This window comes from Drosophila mojavensis, unplaced genomic scaffold, assembly GCF_018153725.1.
Source record: "Drosophila mojavensis isolate 15081-1352.22 unplaced genomic scaffold, ASM1815372v1 contig_136, whole genome shotgun sequence".
In the NCBI taxonomy this organism is placed as follows: domain Eukaryota; kingdom Metazoa; phylum Arthropoda; class Insecta; order Diptera; family Drosophilidae; genus Drosophila; species Drosophila mojavensis.
In genome coordinates, this window is record NW_025318667.1 from 30,777,085 (window position 1) to 30,797,916 (window position 20,832).

Consider the following 20,832-nt stretch of genomic DNA (forward strand, 5'->3'; position numbering starts at 1 on the left):
CTATTATATTATTATAATTAATTTTATTGTATTATTATTAATATTATTATTATTATTATTATTGCTAGTCTTCCGTTCTTTCTCCTTTTTATATGATTTTAGATTGGGGTTTTGTTTTGTTGTTCCTTGTTAACAGTCTGCAACGCAAAAGGAAATGAGTTAAACATCAGAAACTTAACTTGACAATTAAAATCAGCCTACTCTGACATTCAGATTTTGGTTTGACGTTTCTATGTTTTCTTGACAGTTCCCTACATTAAACGTAAGGTAAAAGATGACAAATGTCAACTTGCCAATTACTGCGGGTACTACAACAGGTAGCTGCTGATGATGTTACCGATTCTGACGCTCACGCTGACGTCGGCGCAGCGCGACCTGCAACTGATGCATACAAAATAAGATAACAATGAATCGATGATCTACATCGCACATACATAGCTATCGATACGCACTTACGGCATATATATATACATAAATCTAAACATACGCTGTTACGTAACTAACTCAAAACTACAATCTGCATACATAAATGCAAATATACGCAGCCCACAGCACACACACAACACATGAAAGACTATATATGTATATGTGCATCCGATACACACCCACTCTCAGCTGAAAAACACATCAGCTGAGCAAGTATAACAGCTGTCGCTAACAGCAGTCTGTTTATTAACAGTTCATAGGATCGTAAAGCAGCTGCAACAGCAGCGACAGCAAATTTAACCTTAACCCAGTTATGTTGCCTGGGGTGGCGAGGCTGGCACTAAATGCATTTATATGTAAGTGTATATGCATGTATATGCATGTACATGCATATGTGTAAGTGGAAACTGTTAGGCGAGGCGTCAATTTGTTATTTGCCGGTATAGCTTTTGGGTCAAGGACGGTATGAGAAAAGTGGCACACACGGCATCAAACTGCGGCGCGTTGTCAATTGAGCACAACGTTGACGCCACAAACTTAAACTGCGCCTGCTGTTTACAGCGCGTTAGTTTGCCATTTAGCATCCGAAATCAGATGCATTTGCTCACTCACACACTCACACCTACGACTTCACTGGCAAGTGACAGAATAGCAAATATTGGAGTGCGAGTGTGACAGCAAATGTGAAGTCGCAAGTGCGGCTGTGCTATTTTTAAAGTGGCCATGCGGACGGACAGATGGTGGCCAGCGGCAAGTGCATATAAAAAATTGTTATTGAAAATTAGCAAAAATTTTAAAATGTAAATGAACCGTCCGTCGTGTTCGGCAGTAGCCGCGTTAATTGCAACTTTTAACAGATCACAAGCACAGTTAGTTGCTAATATGCATGTGTTTGCATACGTGCGTACATATATACAAACATAGGTGAATACATGTACATACGTACAAGCATATGTGTGCATGTATGTATGTATTCATACATATGTATATGCTTACATTATATTGAAATTCATTTTCACAAGTTCGTATACATACATATATGCATATATTGTCTCTCAACAAACTACATATGTATGTATATATGTATGTACATATTTACATACATGTATGTATTTACTTTTTTACATAAGTGACTCGAAATCTAAGAAGCGCCTGAATGAATTTTGCATGTACTCCAATTTATTTTCCAATTGAAAGATTAAATTAATAGCAAAGCATTATTCCATACATCATCTCTTGTTTAATGTTGCAATTCATACTACATACATACATGTACATGTACATATGTAGTGTGTACATATGTAAATCTGTATGATCCGCTATGCGTGCGTGTACGTGTGTGTGCAAGTGTTCGTGAATGCGTAAGTCGCATTCTGTTGCTGTAGCCGCTTTTGTCCGCCTATTTTTAACTGCAGCCAGGCAGATAAAATTAACCAAAATCTGTTTGACTTGAGTAACGAGTTGCAAATACCCTACACAATTATTATCTTTACAATGTACATAATTTTCAAATGGAAATTAATTTAGCATTATAGTATATATATATATATATATATATATATATATATATATATATATATATATATATTAGAATACACACACTATAATATGTCACATTTTGGGCTTTACCCAAAACATACACCCTTCATTTGATAATGATTATATACAGGGTATAAAAACAGCCACGCGAATCGAAAATAGGAAGCAATAAACATTTTAAAGAAATAAATGCACAATAAAATGCAAATCAAATGACAAATGTGTGTGCTCATTGCTTGAATTTTAATAATACACAGTTGAAATGTAAAAAAAATATACATATGTATATACAGCCTAGCAATTTCAAATATGTATGCACAAACGCAAAGGCATCCGCGTAATTCACCTACACATTCCTAGGTAGGGTGCATTCTATAGAAATCGAAATTTAATTTACAGCAACGCAGCAGAAACAAGTAATAATTTATTACTTTTAAATTTATTACTAATAAAGCTCTTGTCAAGACTGCTCGACTACGAGATCCTCTGAACCCTTCGGTCAAGTGATATTTCAATATTATATATCTGCACTATGTGCTTACTACGGGAACTAAATTTATTAATAACTTTTCTTGTGGGCAGACTTTCTGCATGAAAATTTTAGATTGTTATAGTATTAAAATTCGTGTATTTGCTAAAGCACGCCCTCATATAGTCTCTACTATATGATAAAACGCCTTTTACAAATATATGGGTGAGGGGGTGGATATAGAAGTGGGGGTAAATTATAATGAAAATCTAAGTTCTATAAAATACAGATTCATATGTATTTTAAGCCTATATCTTCTGAGATCGACGCGTTCATACATACGGACGGACGCACAGGGCTAAATGGGCTCAATTCGTCGCCCTGATCAATAATGTATATACTTTGTGGGGTCTGGCACGCCTGCTTCCGTCTGTTACATACATTTCAACAAAACCATTATACCCTGATTTCCCATTTCAATGGGTTCAGTTCAGGGCATAAAAAGGGCAGCCATTGACAATTGTTGCATTCATTTGTATACCCTTGTAATCAGTATATCACTTTGTTCATACAATACTTTCAATTGAGTACCTGAATTAAGAGTGGGCGTATTACGAATATTACAAGCCTTTGATTAGTATACAATATCGTACTACTTACATATACATACATATGTAATGTATTTTCTATTATAATTAATTACGGAAACTAAGTTTTATAGAAAATATTCGACGTAGGTCGCCTTTGTAGCCCATTTACTATTCGGCTTGGAAAAATTAGCTTTTGTATTTTGTTTTTATTATTCGACCACTCGAAAGAACAAAAGTTAAATAAAATTGAAGACTGAAGAAATGGCGCAAAACGAAAGTCTTCGGATGGGAATGACCCCTAGATATTTGTGTAAGTGTATATGTATTTATGGATATGCATATATATATACACATATGCATGAACATATGTATGTGTGTACATAAGAACGTTAGTTCATTAACCCAGAAAACGAGCAACTATTTTTGCTGAAGCCCAGGCGACCGGCTATGACATATCCTCATCTCTACATATGCATATATGTACACCCACTTTTCAGAGATATATGGGATAGCAACATCACTATATGTCTATGTAAGTGTGTATATTGCAATCATGAATATTAACAAGTACATATGTACATATATTAAATAATTAGTGTCGTCAGAGTCCTCCGCGTTCACTGCTCCATTATCATTCAAATATAAAAGCTGTTAGACCCTATAAGTTAACATTCACATACATGAGAATGTATGAATGTGCATACCTCGTATACATACAAATATATTACACCTGAGCCCAAAATTTAACGAAGTCACAAACAACATTTCCATTGGATGTGGCTAAAGTAGCAAACTTGAGCAGCAATTGTTTGTTCAAACATGTCACTACGTGTTAATACCACAAGGGTAATAATTTTTATTCGTCAAACAATTAAATTAACAACAAATGCGCTAAACGTAAATTGCCAGTCAACGCACTGCAAACCCACTACAAACAAACATACATATGTGAATACATGTGTACATACACACGTATGCATATGTCTGTATCTACATACTTATGTATGTGCATATGTGTATGTGCAAATGCTACAAAAGGCAAAGCAAATCGCGCACAAAAAAACATTGCTGAACTTCGAATTTCAGGTTCAAGGCCAAATGACAACTGTTTTCTAGCAATGGCAACAGCAATACACACTTACACACATCCATTCATGTGTTTTGCTGCACGCTGATACAATACTACATACTACATATATGTATATGTATGTATGTACATGCATATATCAAAAAGATCGCTGTTGCCAAATTGAAAAAAAAAAATAAAATAAAATAAAGTCATTATACAAAATCAATCGATTTCTGCATAAAGCCCTGGCTGTTATCCGAGGGAGATTTTACTCTTCCATTTAATATACAGTCTGAGGACAAGTGTTTGTATACGTCTGTGGGTAAATCAATGTTTGTCACTCGTCTATGAATGGTCCGTCTACTCATTTGTCCAATATGGCATGACATGCATACATACATATATATGTATGTACAAATGCATGTACATATTTTATGTGGCTTTATTTAATGAAAGAGACCAAATCGTCAAACATACATACATACATGCATATGCATGTACATACACTCATGGTCAAATTAATAGGTGTGAAATTTTTTTTTTTTTTAAATGGGAATAACGTCTATATTTTTTCATGAAACTAAAAAATTCAACTTATATTAAAAAATAGACACATCATAGAATAACAACAACAAAAAACAAGTTTAAAAAATAATAATTTTTAGTATAATTTTGGCATACTTCACAAAAAACTCAAATTTTTGCTGGCCAGATTAATAGGTGTGCCCAGCAAATTAAAAAAAAAAATTAAAAATTCTGAAATATTGTAGAATATTTAGAATATATTTAGATAAGTATGGTTAATACCCTGTATATCCGCTTTTATTCGCAATGACTTTGCTGATTCTTTGGGGCATAGAGAATATTAACTTTCTACACCTTTCCACAGGATCGGTGCTCCATTCCTCCTGAGTATTTTCAAATAATTGGGTGTAATTGAAGCAGGTAGTCTTGGAAATTTGCCTTTTCAGGTGTCCCCAAAGGTTCTCAATTGGATTGAGATCTGGAGACTGACTTGGCCACTCATAAACTTCAATTATATTTTCATGAAACCAATCCTTAACTACTGGGGAGTCCTATTTAGGATGGTTATCCTGTTGGAATTTCTATTTTAGAGGTATGTTGTCGTGGGCATGTGGCAGCATAGCACTACTCAAAAGTTCCTTTTACAGGAATCTGTCCATTATGAAAATGGTCGATGGTCCAATTCAAAACCATGCTATGAAAAGCAGTCCCAAACCATTATGCCGCCTCCTCCGTGCTTAACCGTCTTTTTTTTTATATCTAGGATCCAATTCTTTGCCTATAGGTCTTCGAATATTTATATTTGAGTCATTCTCAAATAAATTGTATTTTGGTTTCATCACTCCAGAGAATTTTTCTCCATTTACGCTCCCCCTCTAAACCACACCTGGCCTTGTGAGTTTGAGCAAAATTAAGCCTCATCCGAATATTTGATTTACGCAATAGAGGAACCCTGCGAGCAACTCTCCCAGGTAGATTCGAGCTTAATAGCCGTCGACGAATAGTTCGTGCCGATACAACATTGCCCATTTCGATGGCAATCGCTCTCGAAGACTTAAAAGGGTCCCTTTTAGCCAAGGTGACTATCCGGGAATCCTCTCTTACGGAAGTTTTCCTCCGGGCACCCGGCTTCCTTTTATCTTTTTTTGGTGCTAGAGCATTTGTAACGAAGTTCTCTAATCGTCCCATTAGTAAGGCAATGCATGTATAAGTTTTACCCTCTTCACGAAGCTTGAGAACGAGATTTCTCTCTTCAGCACTGCAGTGAACTCCACGACCCATCTAATTTTATTTAAATGTTGCAAATGAAAATGTTGATGCTTCAATCAAATTATATTCAATAAAAATACTACCTTTGCTTACTCAAAAACACTTTAATATTTTAATAATTTTTTGTTTAGTTAAACACACCTATTAATGTGTCCAGGTCGATTTTGAGGTAGAGAATGTATAACAGCCAAAACTTTTTAGCGAGTAAATTTTTTTGGGGGATTTACCTATTTCCTTTTTAAATAGTGTGGACATACCTACCAAAAAAAATTTCGTGCTGATAGATGTTGTCAAACCGTAATTATTCTAAAATATGCTAGAATCTTTGGGTCACACCTATTAATTTGACCATGAGTGTACATACAAACATTGGACTAAAGTACACAGAGTTTGGTTTAAGAAAAGCAGCTTTGATTTCTCCTTAAGCATACCTTAAACTTTAAAAGCTGTACATATGTATATGTACATACATATATACATCCTTGGCAAAAATATGAAAAAGTTAAATTAGAACATTACCAAACGAGCAAACGATTAACATACATACATACATATGTATATACATATTTACATTGACTGGTGCACACACCACTTGATAGTTTGCGTTGGTGTGTGCACACTGCAACTGTTTTTTCATACCCTGAACCCATTGAAAATGGGGAAATATGGGTATAATGGATTTATGAAAAGTATGTAATAGGTAGAAGCAGGCGTGGCAGAATGTCTAGGAATAATCTGGATTGCTCTTGTTATATAAATTTTTTCCATGGCTACATTTTGTCCACGAAGCGTTTTTTTTGAAGATCTTTCCAGATATTAATTTTGTATTCCACCTACTCACCCACATATTCCAAGCACTGTGCAATGCTTCAAAACATACGAAAATAAATATTCACGCTCTCTAGGTATTGCCATTTGCTATACTCTCTGCACTCTTCACTCTCTCTCGCTCTCGAAAAAAAACACATGGTCGCGGCCTCCACGCTGCTACGCTTATCATTTGGCTTCTATGCTATTTCAAAAAGCCTAAATGTGTAGCACAGAGAGAGAGAGAGACTTCGTTGCATAGCTTATGTACATTACTACATTTACATATGTATGTATGTATGTATGCCAATATGTCTGTGTGCATTAGATTGAGTTCAAATTGTAAAGCTTGCGACTATGCATACATACATACATATATACATACAAACAATACTGTATACTATATACATACATATGTACATATAATGACATCACAATTATCGTCGGCCGGAAATAATATCGCGTATATTTCATATGCACATACAAATGTTCATATGTTTGTATGTTAAATACATATTTATGTGTGTATTTACATATGTATGTATGCATGCATATAATCAGAACGTTTACTACTACATCGCAAAGCGCAACGAAGAACAAGAATAAAATTACGCGTGAGCCGCTGCACGTTGTTCTTCTCAAACACTTATGTATGTACATATGTACATATGTTGTTTTTTTTTTTCCTGTGGACAAATGTAAGACGCTGAGACAGTGTACAAGTTTCAATGCATCGATGCTTCAGGCCAGTATCTTTTCTGGAACTGAATGATTCATAAACATTTCATCATCAGTTACGCTTTAAGTGCGTCATGAATACCAATGTCTGGCTCCCGCTTTTAATGTTTGTAACAATTGTTTGAATGAATAACTGCAATAAGAACGCATTGGAATTGAAACGAAAAGCTTAGGCTCTGGTGCGTAAGTATGCATAGGAATACTTACAATTGTTTGGTGAATATGCACATGTATGTGTGAACTGTGCGGCTGTCTTGCGTAAACAAACCTGTTCGTAGACTAGCGGGTGCCTGACAGCAACAATACACAACAGGTGCCAGTATCAAAAGCTTGCCAATACGTACATGTGTAAATATGTACTTAACTACATACATACGTACGTACATAAGTACATGCACACGTACATATATAGATACTTATGTACGTATGTATAAAACATTTGCATATGTATATATGTACATATGCACGCAATATAACAGTGGCCTAAATGTAGTGGGCTTACAGCATTCGTATCCATTAACAGAGGCTGTTAAGCTCCACAGCTTGACCCAATTTGGTGTGCCTGTGTGTGACTAAGCAAGCTGACCGAATTTATAACATCAGCAATAACCATCAACACACAGCAACAGTCATACGAACATACATAAATATGTGTATATATATATATACACATTTATTTATTTATATATATACGTAAGTACGCATATGTGAATGTGTGCATGCAATTTATTGATTAAATACATTTGACGCATCTTGCTCTTTCGCCACACACTTCAATGTAAGCTTATAAGAACTAGCGCACATAATTTACATAATCAAATTGATATTTAAAGATGTCAAGGCGTGAGCAGATGGAAAACACGTGTCTACATTCACATGTACGTGCATAAATACATACGCACATATGAATACAAATTATTGCAAAATGCAGGATACATCGCTCAATCGAGCTTAAAAATGCGTACAAGTCTGTGCCCGTGCTTGTGCATGTGCCTATGGGAGCGTGTGGGTGTGTGACGTGGGTTTTATTTGTGGGTGTAGGAAACCATCGATAACGCAGTTCGCCCGCCTGCAGAGCCATCAGCTGCAGCTGGCCAATAATAAAGTTATGTCAGCTGACAGTTGCCGAACGTTGATGCAAATTGGCATACATGCATACAAATCTGTGCAGGAGTGTAGATGTGTATTCATATACTTGTATAAAAGCATGTATGTATGTGGAAGTTGGCAGCTTTGTAAAAGCTTTCTTTAATACTACAGTTTACAGCTCATATATGTAAATAAGGATTTATATTTACTTTAAATCAAGACCGACCGACAGCTCTTCAACCAACAGCTGATTTTCTCTGTTGCGATAGCTAAAAATTTAATTTTCTCAAACAAGCAAGATGACAGCATCTGCATTTGCAGCACACCACTAACTGCACTTGGGAAAGAGAGAAGCAGAGAGAGCAAAAATGTTAGCAGCCGAATTGCCAACCGGTTTAACATATGCAATGTATATACATGTGTGCAACGTGCATATGTATACACCCACAAATATCTGTGCACACACATACACACATATATACGTGCATGCATGCGCTGCATAGATATGGGGAAGAGTCTCTGAGAGAGTGAGACCGGCATCTTGATGCCGGCTATTCGGATTTAACTATCGTCTAAGTGCGTCATCGGCAGCTACTATTACTCACTGTTCGCAATCGGACACACACGACATCCACCAAATATACAAACATACATATGTATATACATCTGCACATATGTATGTATGAGTTAATGTATGTTTGTGTGTGTACTTGACCATAACTCGATCATTTTGTTATCTCAACTTGTTATCGATATGCTAACTTTAGCTGCCACTTACCTCTTAATAGTCCTTAATTAGTTTTTGTTGGAAATCTCGACCAAGGAGCCTAGAAAAATAAACAATAAGATAAACATAATTATAGAGTATTGCCACACAATGGACCTAATATTATAATAACTGTACATATATTTATCAGTACCAGTAAGCAAACGGAATATTTATAGTAATTCTATATATTTAAATGAAAAGTCGCAACTTTAGTAGTTTAATCAGAATTGACAATGTGTGATTTTTTATTTTAAGTTCAGCTTTCGTCGCCTTGGACGAACACGATCCAGATTGCTTACGTCCATACACACATGCACACAAACAGCATATATGTATAACAGATATACACACATACTCCAAAGTAGACCAGCGATACAAATTGTTTTGCTGGAAATGTACTGTGAAGCATAATGGGCGCCGGACCATAGTAAAAGGTTAAGCTTGGCTTATCGAAAAATACAATTATCGGGTTAATATAAACAGTAAAGAAGTTCACATTCACACGAAAGTATGTATTTTTGACCGGATGTATGAAAGAACGCTTCCGATTTTAATTGCTTGATGTGGAATAACTATTGTTGTGCATGCAAGTAGATGTCAGTGTTGAAAAATGTTCGCTGACATGCGCTTTATTTGAACGGATAATACAGATTTATATGTATAATACAAGATAGAAGCTCAAAACTTAGCTTCTAGATTGCTGATGGGATCTGAATGAGAATGGCAATTGGTAACACCCGACTGCAACGTAAGAACGCTCTAAGTCTAATACTGTAGAAAATGCAATTTTTTCCGATTTTCGACAATGGGCGTAGATATATCCACCATAGCTTTTTGATCTGGGGTGGTCGACGCGGATCTACATTCCAGATTTTAGCTTTCTAGCTCTTTAACTTCGCCGAGAGAATTACGTTTACACGGACAGCAAGACAGACATGCACAAAACCAATATACTCATTTCACTTTCGTGAATGAGTATTAAAAAGATGTCAAAAAAGGATTAAAAAAAAAAAAAACACTTAAGATCCCGTCCCTAAACAAAGGCAAAACGCAAAACGCAACCCCAAATGTCAGCATCGCCCTTATTCAGTTCAAAGATGTCAATGAACCGCATAAAGAGAGATGCTGAGAGAACAAACTCCAAGTCGTTGGCATTTTCGGGTGCCCATATAACAGCGGAGGCAGCAGCAACAACAACATCCAGACTCACAGCTGTCGATGTAAATTGATTAACCGTTATGTGAAGGACCAATAGAGGCCGCCAGACAAACGGGCTTAGTTGAAATTTTGTATTTTGTTGGTAGGATAATGAAAATAATATAGACTCAGCAAAAAAGGTCCAAGTGGGGATATACCCACTTTATCGAGGCGGCAGACGCTGTCTGGCTGACGACCAATATATACATACACACACATATATTCCCATTTATGGCAAATGCAGACAACGCAGAGCGCAAAAGAGACTCACGGAAATATTTTAGACGCCGGTAACCCTTAGTTAGCTTGGACTAAGCATTCATTCAGTATGTATGTATGTACTTTGCAAAAAGAATATACATATGTATGTAAATAATTTAGTGTGTACATTTTCTTACAATAAAACTGTTATAAGACTCGACGCAAAAATCATTTCACACATTAGTACGTATGTCGATACATATGTACATATATGTATGTATGTATAACAGGACAAGTCTAACATCACGTTAATTAATGTAGTTGTGCTCAAAAAGCTATTTGCAGCAATATCAATAAGAATATCACATGTGACTGGCAAGTCACAGCTTACAGCTTGGAGGCGTGCCAACTGTGATAGCACTTACATACATACATATGTACGTATGTACATCGATATGTACGTTTACATACATACATATGTATGTCCGAGCGCAGCTACAGCGGTTGCCTCTGTCCCTATTCTATTGACTCAATGGGCATGACACACTTCCGTGTAAGCAGCGGTAAATAACACTTCAAACAAAAACTGTAACTGAAAATATTCAATATGTATGTAGACATATGTATATATATGTATATTTATGCATATATTCTCCTAAAATAAAGGTGGACTAATGGGCAAAAGATAGCGCGCTTAAAGCATACGTACATATGTTCCACACATACATGCATACATATATCTGTATATAAACACAGACACACACACGCAGTCGATAGACAACATGAGCACAACAAAGAAAGCGGCAACAATGAGGGCATAAACAGCTGAGAGAGAGAGAGAGAGAGAGAGAGGAGTGAAGAGAGAGAGAGAGAGAGAGAGAGAGAGTGAAAGAGAGAGATAGATAGATAGATAGAGAGAGAGAGATACGAAGACGAGCTTAACAGAAAGTAAAAGTCGAAATCAATGAATTCGTATTTTCCGCTTGTTTCATATGTATGTATGTTTGCATCTATAAATGTACATATGCATGTACGTACATACACGTAGTAAATATGCCGTCATATATTCACATATGTATGTACATGCATTTGCAATATACATAGGTTATGTTTACGTCGACGCACATAACGACGACACAGCTAGCTGTCGACGCACGCGTACGCGATGCTAACCTGCCGTTGTCGACTGCAAACATCTCTTAGCATTGACATTCGTTTCTTACTTCTCGCTGCTTGCCTAAATCTCTTCAAACTTTTACCCTCTCCCTCTCTATTTCCATCACACACGCTGCCGTCCACGCATATTCCGTTCGTTATTGATAGTAACCAAATAATATGTACATATGTATATATGCGTATTTTTACATACATATGTACATCCCCATATACATACATATATTGCACAGCACTGGCAAATTATAATTGTAAGACTATAGTTAAATGTCTTGGTCTTAGATGTCGAGTTCTATATAGACTTCAGTAGATAAAAGTATGATCCTTAAAAAGACATTCATAATGATGACGATGCGGCATGAGCAACGAAAGAAATCACAATGCAATGCAGCTCATATCTTCATTCAAGCACACAACAAACAGCCATACACATACATACATATGTACATTGAATATTAATATTTCATAAGTTTCAAATCAGAAATTGGATATTTAGCTGCGTACAAATAAGCTATAGAATATGTATGTATGTACATATGTATGTATGTGTATGTATGTATGTGTATGTATGTATACATATGTATGTATACATATGTATGTATACATTTAACAACATTTGCAACCGATAAGACGCGCTATACATCGCTCCACACTCTCACTGACACAATTAGTTCCTCCTCCCCGATCGCTCAAAAAAAAAATTTGTATACAAATAATGAGGACAAATTCCAGTTTATTAACAGCTGTAACAGCCGATGCTGCCGAATAAACTCGTAAATCAATTGAATTTGCGGGCAGAAGCGCAAGCATAAAGTCCGCTATCTTCTCTATCGTATTTGCTTACTCTCTGTGGCAGGTACATAATTGAACAACTTGACAAGCATAACAGGCCCATCGATCGATGTTTCCGCTCTCACGCACTCATCATCATGATTGTCCATGTGTCAATGTGTCTGTACGTGCGTGTATGGGTTTATGTGTAACTCTGACGTCGCATTCGATGATCTAGTTCAAATATTTCAAGTCCGTACATACATACATAACATACGCACATAACATGTATTGTAATACTATGTATGTTACATTGATGTCTATATGTAAGATAAATATTTGCATAATGTGAACTGACATTTTTTCAGTGGAGGTCAATTTACAAAGAAACTTTTTAGGACAAATTTATAGAAATTGACATATGTACATATTTACACATACATACATATGTGCACTTATACAAATCTACATGGATATGCTGATAAGCCAAAACATCGAAACGGCCTATTACATATATGTACATACATACACACATACACATGTGCACTGTTAGTATATGAAGATATTTCATTCTTTATTAATATTGCCATATCATACATACTCAAACAAATTAGCGATAAGTGTGGCTATGACAAACAAACCAGTCATAACATAGGCGTTTGTATGTATGTGTGTATGTATGTACATGCATTATGCGGGCAGTCCAATTTATATTTAAATTTATAAGGCGGAAGTTACATTTACACGTGTACGGACAAACAAACAACATACATACATACATATGTATGTATGTATGCTGATAAGAGATGGGCATAATTGAAGGGAGTAATACAGTAAGAAAACAGAGAACGATAATCTCTGCTACAGCGATGACAGGTGGTAATTTTAGCAAATGGTTTGCAGGCATGTTGAAAGATTGTGTGTGTATGGCTTTTGTAAAATTGTCTTCGATTTCTATGAACCTTCGTAAATAATTTTATACATATGTATGTATGTATTCATGTAAGTAGATAGGTACGTACATACATATGTATATACATATATGACCTCGTTTGAAGAGTATGAATATCAACACAAATAGAAAACAAACCGAAAATGTCGCAGCCGCACCTAACTATTACATCACTATGAAAATTGACGCATATGCATACATATTTATACATACATACTTTCATATATGTATGTATATACATACTTACATATATATGCATAAATAACGGAAGCAAACTCACACTCTCAAATAAACACAGATTTGCTATGTGAAAATCGTATGTATGTCAGCTGCAATTTTCACATTGCAGGTACCTAACATAATTGCATCAAATGAACATAAACAAATTTGAAATAGAACAAGACCAAATGCTGCAGGCGACTTCTTTTGTAATGAACAACAAAGGCTACGATACAAAAAAAAAAAAAAATAAGAAGAAGCATTAAAATGAGCGAATTGCGGCAAAATGTGTTTTCTGGTATCGCTTCCATCTGCGGGCTACAAAGCTACAAAAGAGAGCTGCGGCGAATTCACACAGAGCGTCAACGACAGCGGCAGCGATGGCTGACGGCCACAAACCGAAGTTCGTTGAAATTTCGAATGTATGAAAACGTTCAGTCTGCCGCCAGCGCGGGACCGAGCGTTTAGCTCGAAAACGCGGCAGAGGGCCCAACGAAAATTAGCTGGGTCAACAAGGTGACTGGTGGTGGCAGAGCAAGAGCATAGCATAGCCGCACAAATGTCTGTTTGCCTCTGTCTCTGCAGATATACGTGCGCGTATGAATGTATGCGTGCGCGCGACAATACGATGTGCTCTGCTGTATACAGCGTTTGGCTATTTTATCCCCCCTCCCATTATAAAATACGAAATTATTTGAGGAATGCGAATGCGGCGATGACAACAGCGAGGCATACGCATACGTAGGCAGATACAAATGCTAAACGCACCGTAACTGGGGTTCTTTTAAAAATAGCCAGTGCGCTCTTGGGCGTACAACCGTTAGACCAGCGGACACGCAGGCGAATTGTCGGTCTGACGTCATCTAGCGAGCGAAAGGATGAATTGCGTAAAATAATTGCGTTGTGTTCCACACAGCTGTAGTAGGTTGAATGCCCTTGACAGAACCTAAAGAAAAAATATCCGACCCAATAAAAAGAAATCCACAAGCACACAAACCCAAGAGAATCCACTGTGGATGGCCAACTGTTCATCACTCTCTCATTCTCACTACAGTCATCTGAATCATTTGTGTGTAGTTCATAAAATACTCACTGCCACAAATTTGCCGTTTGAAATTCCCCAAGGGTAACAAATGTGTCGCCTACTTAAGGACTGACGAACAGGAAATGACATTTTCATGCACACACATACAAGCATGTAAGCTTGTGATGTGTGTTAAGAGCGAAGACAAACTGGGCGGCACACGTGTGGCAACGCTGGCAGTGAGAGAGTTTTCTGATTGAACGAAAGTGACTGCTGTGCACGAACTACAAAGCGACAAAAGAGCGTAAATGCTCTCGCATTTCAAACTGGGACGCGTAATGAATGGCGCATTTAGATTCTTATGCATTTTACTTTACCCTGAATTTTATTTGTGGACTGAGCCACATTTATTGCATTGATTTTTAGCAACAGATTGGTGCAACCAGATAAGACTAGCCGAAATCTATTTGGATATTTATATGTACATCTTTTACTCATATGATGATTGTCAGCCACAAACTAGTTATGAAATCAGAAGCCTATGACGGCCACAAGCTGCTAACGAGAGGAAGTATATGGAGAGACAGAGAGAGAGAGAGAGCGAAAAAGCGAAGAAAAAGTGTAAATTTTTTTCGTTTGTTGAAGGCAATGAAAATTACGTTTATTTAACTTGAGTTTATTATTTATATATACATATATATAAATATATATATATATATATATAGTGTTTTTTTTTTCGTTTTTTTTTTTTTTAAACTACAAATTTTTGTTTATCATATTGTAATTGTATATTTATAAGGTTTTACTTTCTTTCTTATGGTTATTTTGTTTGTCAAGGCGCTTGTGGGTGCTGCTGTCGGTGGTGCTGACTTTTCGGTTACTAAACTTACAATCTAATTTACAAATTTGTTAGCCTACAAAGGAGTTACAACTAGCGAAAACTAAAACGAAAATCAAAAGAAGGAAATAAAACAAATTGAACAAAAAAAATCACCTTTTTTCTTTGAGTAGGTGGCGTCGTTTGTAATGTGCTTGCTTAGCTACTCTTTTATTTGAGCGACACTCAAAAGCTCATGGCTAATGCTGCCCCGCGAACAGCTTTGCGGCTGATGTTTTGCCTTCTCGCTTGCTCCACTGCGATTGCTTGGCCGACAATGCCGACCACAAAGCGAGCAAAGAATGTCGTTTACGAATTTTCCGTTACTTTTGTATTTGTACACTTTTCGCTTTGTTTATATGTGCGTGTTTAAAGACATCGATTCTTACATACATACATTTAATCTTCCATAGAATAAGTGTGACTAACGCTGTATATTAACTATATATATATATATTCATACAATATGTGTATATATACATATATATAATCTGCAAATGACTGTGCGTATATATGAATGTGTCTGCAATTGTCTGTATATTTCGCAAGAACTTTTTCGCTCTTGCTAAATTGATATAATTAAGAAAATATGCATTAAAATTTATGCGGCAATAGTCTAGTCTATTGACAGTAGTGTGCTAGTTAAAATATTTTGTCTACTGGCAAAACGACAAGCAATCTGTTTGCTGACAACGAATGCCAACCACAAAGCAGCAGCTACAACGGCGACTCGTAGAGAACACAATGGCAAATGACAAAAATCAGTGTGTGAGTTTACGGCGACGCGAATAAACGGAATACGCGCACAGTAAACGAAGCGAAGGCGAAAATGACGCGACACAGAAGTACACTCACACACACATATATATACAAACACGCATACATTCCTACATCGGTAGGCAAGGGCAACATTTGAGCACATAAGGCGCATGCTCTTCTTATACTCGCCTGGCCTTTCTCGGTCTCTCTCTCTCTCTCTCAGCACTACATTCTCGTACACATATTTTTGTTTCGTTGTATTTTACTTTCGGTTGTAGCGACTTGTTGTTGTTGGCCGCTGAGCAGCGACTTTTGTAGTTGGCGCTCTTGCTCAGCAGCAACGCAATAAAAGTTCAAAAACAGTTGAAGTATACCGCGACGCGAGTAAAAATCTTTCTTCACCGTCGTCGTGTCGTCTTCCGCGAATTTCAATTTCTTTTTCAATTGAACAAAAGAAACGCTAACGCTTTTTCTCTTTCGTAGATATAGAGTTGTTCATATTCGTGACAATTAAAAAGGCAAAAATAGTGAATTTTTAACGTAAATATTCAAATGTTTATAAATCGCTCCCATGTATGTTAATATATGTAAATGCATATACATATATACAATGTACACATAAATGTGTTTGCCGAATCAAACATATATAAAATTATATATATTTTTATGTTTTTAATGCGTTTCATGGATTTAATATTACGTTTAATAACAAAAGAAGCATTTTAATGTTGTTTGTGTAGCTGCTGCAGTGTATGCGCAGCAACGTTTGATTGCATTTTGTTATTAAATTTCTCAAAATTATATTTTTGCTTGCTGCTCTGCCAGTAGAAAAAAAACTGCCTGAAATTTGCATAAATTTGTTTTTGGTTTTAAAAATAATACGTTAAACTACTTGTTTATTTATTAATAATTAATTATTACGGCGTTAATTTATTTTATTATCGTGATTTAGTTGTTTGAAATACTTATTAATTTAAACCAGAAGTAAAAATTACCAAAAATAAATTCTGAGAGCACTGTAGGAGCACACACGTACGTCTTCACAGTCGCTCGGCTCTCTAACAACTAACAGAATTCAGTGAGCAGTGTGCCCCAACGTAACACGATAAATGGTTCGAACGGTCACACTGCGACTAGTTCGATAAGACCAAAAAACTTGCGCGCTAAAATCGATTTGAATGTATATTACAAACATGCCCAAACTACTAATATTATATAATCTTAATATTCTCAGTGAGAAGCGAAAATAGAAATGAAATTGCTGGTTCCGAAATATACTTCTTCAAAGTTGGTGGTACTTTATCTGGAAATTGCATAAACTACTTGAATTTATATATGCGTAGAAGCAGAAGCTGTTGCCAAATAACTGACATATACCACGTGTCTGAAGTAATATACATATGTATATAATATACATTGTAAGTTTCTTAGTTGCATGCGGAGCACAATGCAATCAAAATCATTTTTATAAATAAATTTTCCTTAAATTCAACAGATAAATGTGTTTTTATTGCTCTTTTGGTGTTTTTTGCAACACTTCATATTTAGTAATTAAGTTAATATTGTCAATGTGCCCGCATTTTAATTGTAACTGTAAGGGCTGCCAGCGATTTATTTATGGGGATAACATCGATATAATCGACATTTTGTATATTAGTCGAACTGTTATTTTTTAATAATAAAAACTCGCAAGATTCAAACTAAAAATTGAGATTTTGCTGTATATTCTGTACAATTTACTTATATTTATTAAGTTACTTTTAATTTATTGATTTAAAATGTTGATTTTCATTTAAAGATCGCCGATAGAAAAATGGAAATCGAAGCATTAAATATGTTGTCAATAAATATCGATAGTATTATACTAGCAAATAATGATAGATAAACTATTTATAAAATACTGTATTTGGGAAAATGAAAGATCTGAAACACTGACCAAACAAAATAAATACCAGATGAAAATTATTCATATATCGATAGCATATCAACATCCCTTTTTAATTTGTAATATACTTATTAGTATCAATGAGCATTTATTGCTGCTGCTTCTAAATGATCGCTGAATTGGCATTAACGTTGCTGCTACTGCTTTCGCCGCTAGCTTTGGGTCAGACTCAGATCCATCAATTCCAGTACCAAACCGATGAACAATTTCATGAGGAACTGGTGGTTCGGCCCCTAGCCAGCGACCATGTAAACACATACTTTCAATTCACCACACGCTGGCATTACGGTGTTCACAAGAATCGTAAGTAACATAGCCCACTGCTGCAACGCAGCAAGCACCCACGATCACATTGAACCACTGCTGTCCGTTAGTTTATCACACACAGCTGACACCGCGCGTCATAGCCGAAATACTGCAAACATACGATGTGAAGGAACTGCACATAGGGCTAACACAGGGACTGTGGCGCTACGAGACCTGGGGCTATCCCATTGTAGAGGCGACCGGTGGTGCCGAGCTGTGGGCCTGGTTCAGCTCACCGAATTTGACCGACGACAGTGTGAACAAGCAGTGGATGCGCTTGGCAAACGTCTTCTCTGGAATACTCTGTGCCTCGCTCAACTTTGTCGATAACACCAATAGCATTGCACCCAAGCACATATTCCGTCCACAGTTCATGGCGTCAGGCAACCGGAGTCATCAATTCGTACGCTATGCCACGTTGCCCCGGGAAATTGTCTGCACTGAGAACCTGACGCCCTGGAAGAAGCTTTTGCCCTGCGGCAGCGCATCGGGCCTGGCTACACTGCTAAACTCGGGCTATATCCACAATACCAAATACCATTCCCTAGGCGTCAAGGTGCGGACATTGTGCGATAGCGACGACCCAAGCAATTGTTTAGTGGAGCTCACACAGACGGCAAATCTAGTCTATGACCTGAAGCTGTTGGAGCAGAGCAACACGGACTTCTCGCTGCGTCGCCTCTTCGGCATGGGCTTGAACGGCTACTGCGAGATGGCCAGCAGCAGTAAGATCTACGTGCAGCTCAACGAGCAGGGTGAGCGCTTTCAACTGACTCCAACTCCACTGGAAGAGGTTCTTAGTACAGTCGGTGGCCACAACGTCCTCTTTGGCGTCTACGACATACAGCAGCAGTTCGAAGGACCAGGTGCCCGACTCTTCAACATAGCATGGATTGGTCCCAAGGGCAATAGCAAGAGGGAGCACACTTCGCCGCCACCGCTCTATGCGCATCGCTACCTACTGGGCAATGGTCAGAAGCACGGACGCATTGCCACCGAAGTGACCAACACACATTACGAGCCACTACCCGTGGTGCTCATGGAGCTGGTGCCCTGGTACGTCCACGCCTACTTACACACCTTGCGCATCTCCAGCAAGCCACAGCACCTGCACGAGTACACCTCCAACGAGTTGAAGTTTAGCCTGCTGCACTATGCGCCCGGCAAGCAGCGTGAGCTGCCCACTCACTTGGAGATTGGGTTTATGCTGCCCGCCAGGAGCAGCGCTCTTATAACCATTGAGGTTGACTATCTGCTGCTCAAGTGGCTTGAGTATCCGCCGGATGCAAATCACGGACACTATATTGGATCTGCCGTCATTGGTAGTCAGCTGCCCATAGGACGCAACTACACGGCTCTGCCGCTGGAGGGGTATCTGTTCCAGGACTCGTTCAATGCATCGCAAACCGCATACACGCTGACCTTGCGCACTGAGGCGCTCATTGTGTCCCTGCCCACGCCCGACTTCAGCATGCCCTACAATGTCATCTGCCTGGCATGCACCGTGGTGGCGCTGGCCTTTGGGCCCATACACAGCGTCGCCACCAAGCTGATCATTGTGGAACGCCAGACGACCATACCGCGCAACCTATTGCGCAAGGTCGTGCACAAACTGACCACTCGGTTCAGCAGGCGATCCACCAATACTGTTGTCAATGAGCAGCAGAACAATGAACAGAATGGAAAGGGAAAGGAAAAGGGAAAGGGAAAGGGAAAGGAAAAGGAGAATGAGCAGGAGGAGAAGCAGCTAGATCAGACCGAAAATAAGGAATCTTGTGATAAGCAGGCACACATGTGATAAACCGGGTGGAGGGAGAGAGAGAGAGAGTGATGAAGACCCAGCGATAGAGAAACAAAATATGATCGTAAGCAGCAGCCAATACTAGATAAGCAGCTGTAACCAATGTATTCCAAAGTACGTCAGTCATTTTATTTATGTAGGAACTACATACTTAGCCGTTTCACAAATAAAAAACTCCACGTTCATGTCTATAAACTGATCTGAGTTCTGAATGCAAAAAAAAAAAATATGGCTAATCCGCAAATGACTAAAATACAGTTCACATGAGTGTGGAAATAAGCCAATTTTAATAATTTAGCTTGTGTATAGGGATATAT

General features: G+C 37.5%; 1 protein-coding gene and 1 long non-coding RNA gene across 4 annotated transcripts; one reads left to right on the plus strand and one right to left on the minus strand.

The window, feature by feature from the left end:
* Window positions 1–98: 98 nt before the first annotated feature.
* LOC26527657 lies at window positions 99–17,570 on the minus strand. Of its 3 annotated transcripts, none has more exons than XR_006357448.1 (4): window positions 17,459–17,570; window positions 9,300–9,348; window positions 202–381; window positions 99–137 (listed from the first exon to the last, which is right to left on the minus strand). It is a non-coding gene; the product is annotated as an uncharacterized LOC26527657 (long non-coding RNA). The 3 variants fall into 3 exon arrangements; XR_004364640.2 differs by lacking the exon at window positions 202–381 and adding an exon at window positions 15,822–16,145 and having other exon boundaries at window positions 17,459–17,550; XR_001448917.3 differs by lacking the exon at window positions 202–381 and having other exon boundaries at window positions 17,459–17,555.
* Window positions 17,571–18,408: 838 nt separating this feature from the next.
* LOC6586258 (GPI transamidase component PIG-T) lies at window positions 18,409–20,710 on the plus strand. Its single transcript, XM_002011844.4, has 2 exons — window positions 18,409–18,711; window positions 18,783–20,710. Exons 1-2 carry the CDS (start codon window positions 18,516–18,518, stop codon window positions 20,510–20,512), a joined length of 1,926 nt encoding a protein of 641 aa, XP_002011880.2. The 5' UTR covers window positions 18,409–18,515; the 3' UTR covers window positions 20,513–20,710.
* The last annotated feature ends 122 nt before the right edge of the window (window positions 20,711–20,832 follow it).

Coding starts and splice junctions, on each gene's coding strand:
- LOC6586258 (XM_002011844.4), top strand. CDS start 18,516: ATGATCGCTGAATTGGCATTAACGTTGCTGCTACTGCTTTCGCCGCTA. Junction 18,712..18,782: donor TTACGGTGTTCACAAGAATC/GTAAGTAACATA, acceptor GCTGTCCGTTAG/TTTATCACACACAGCTGACA.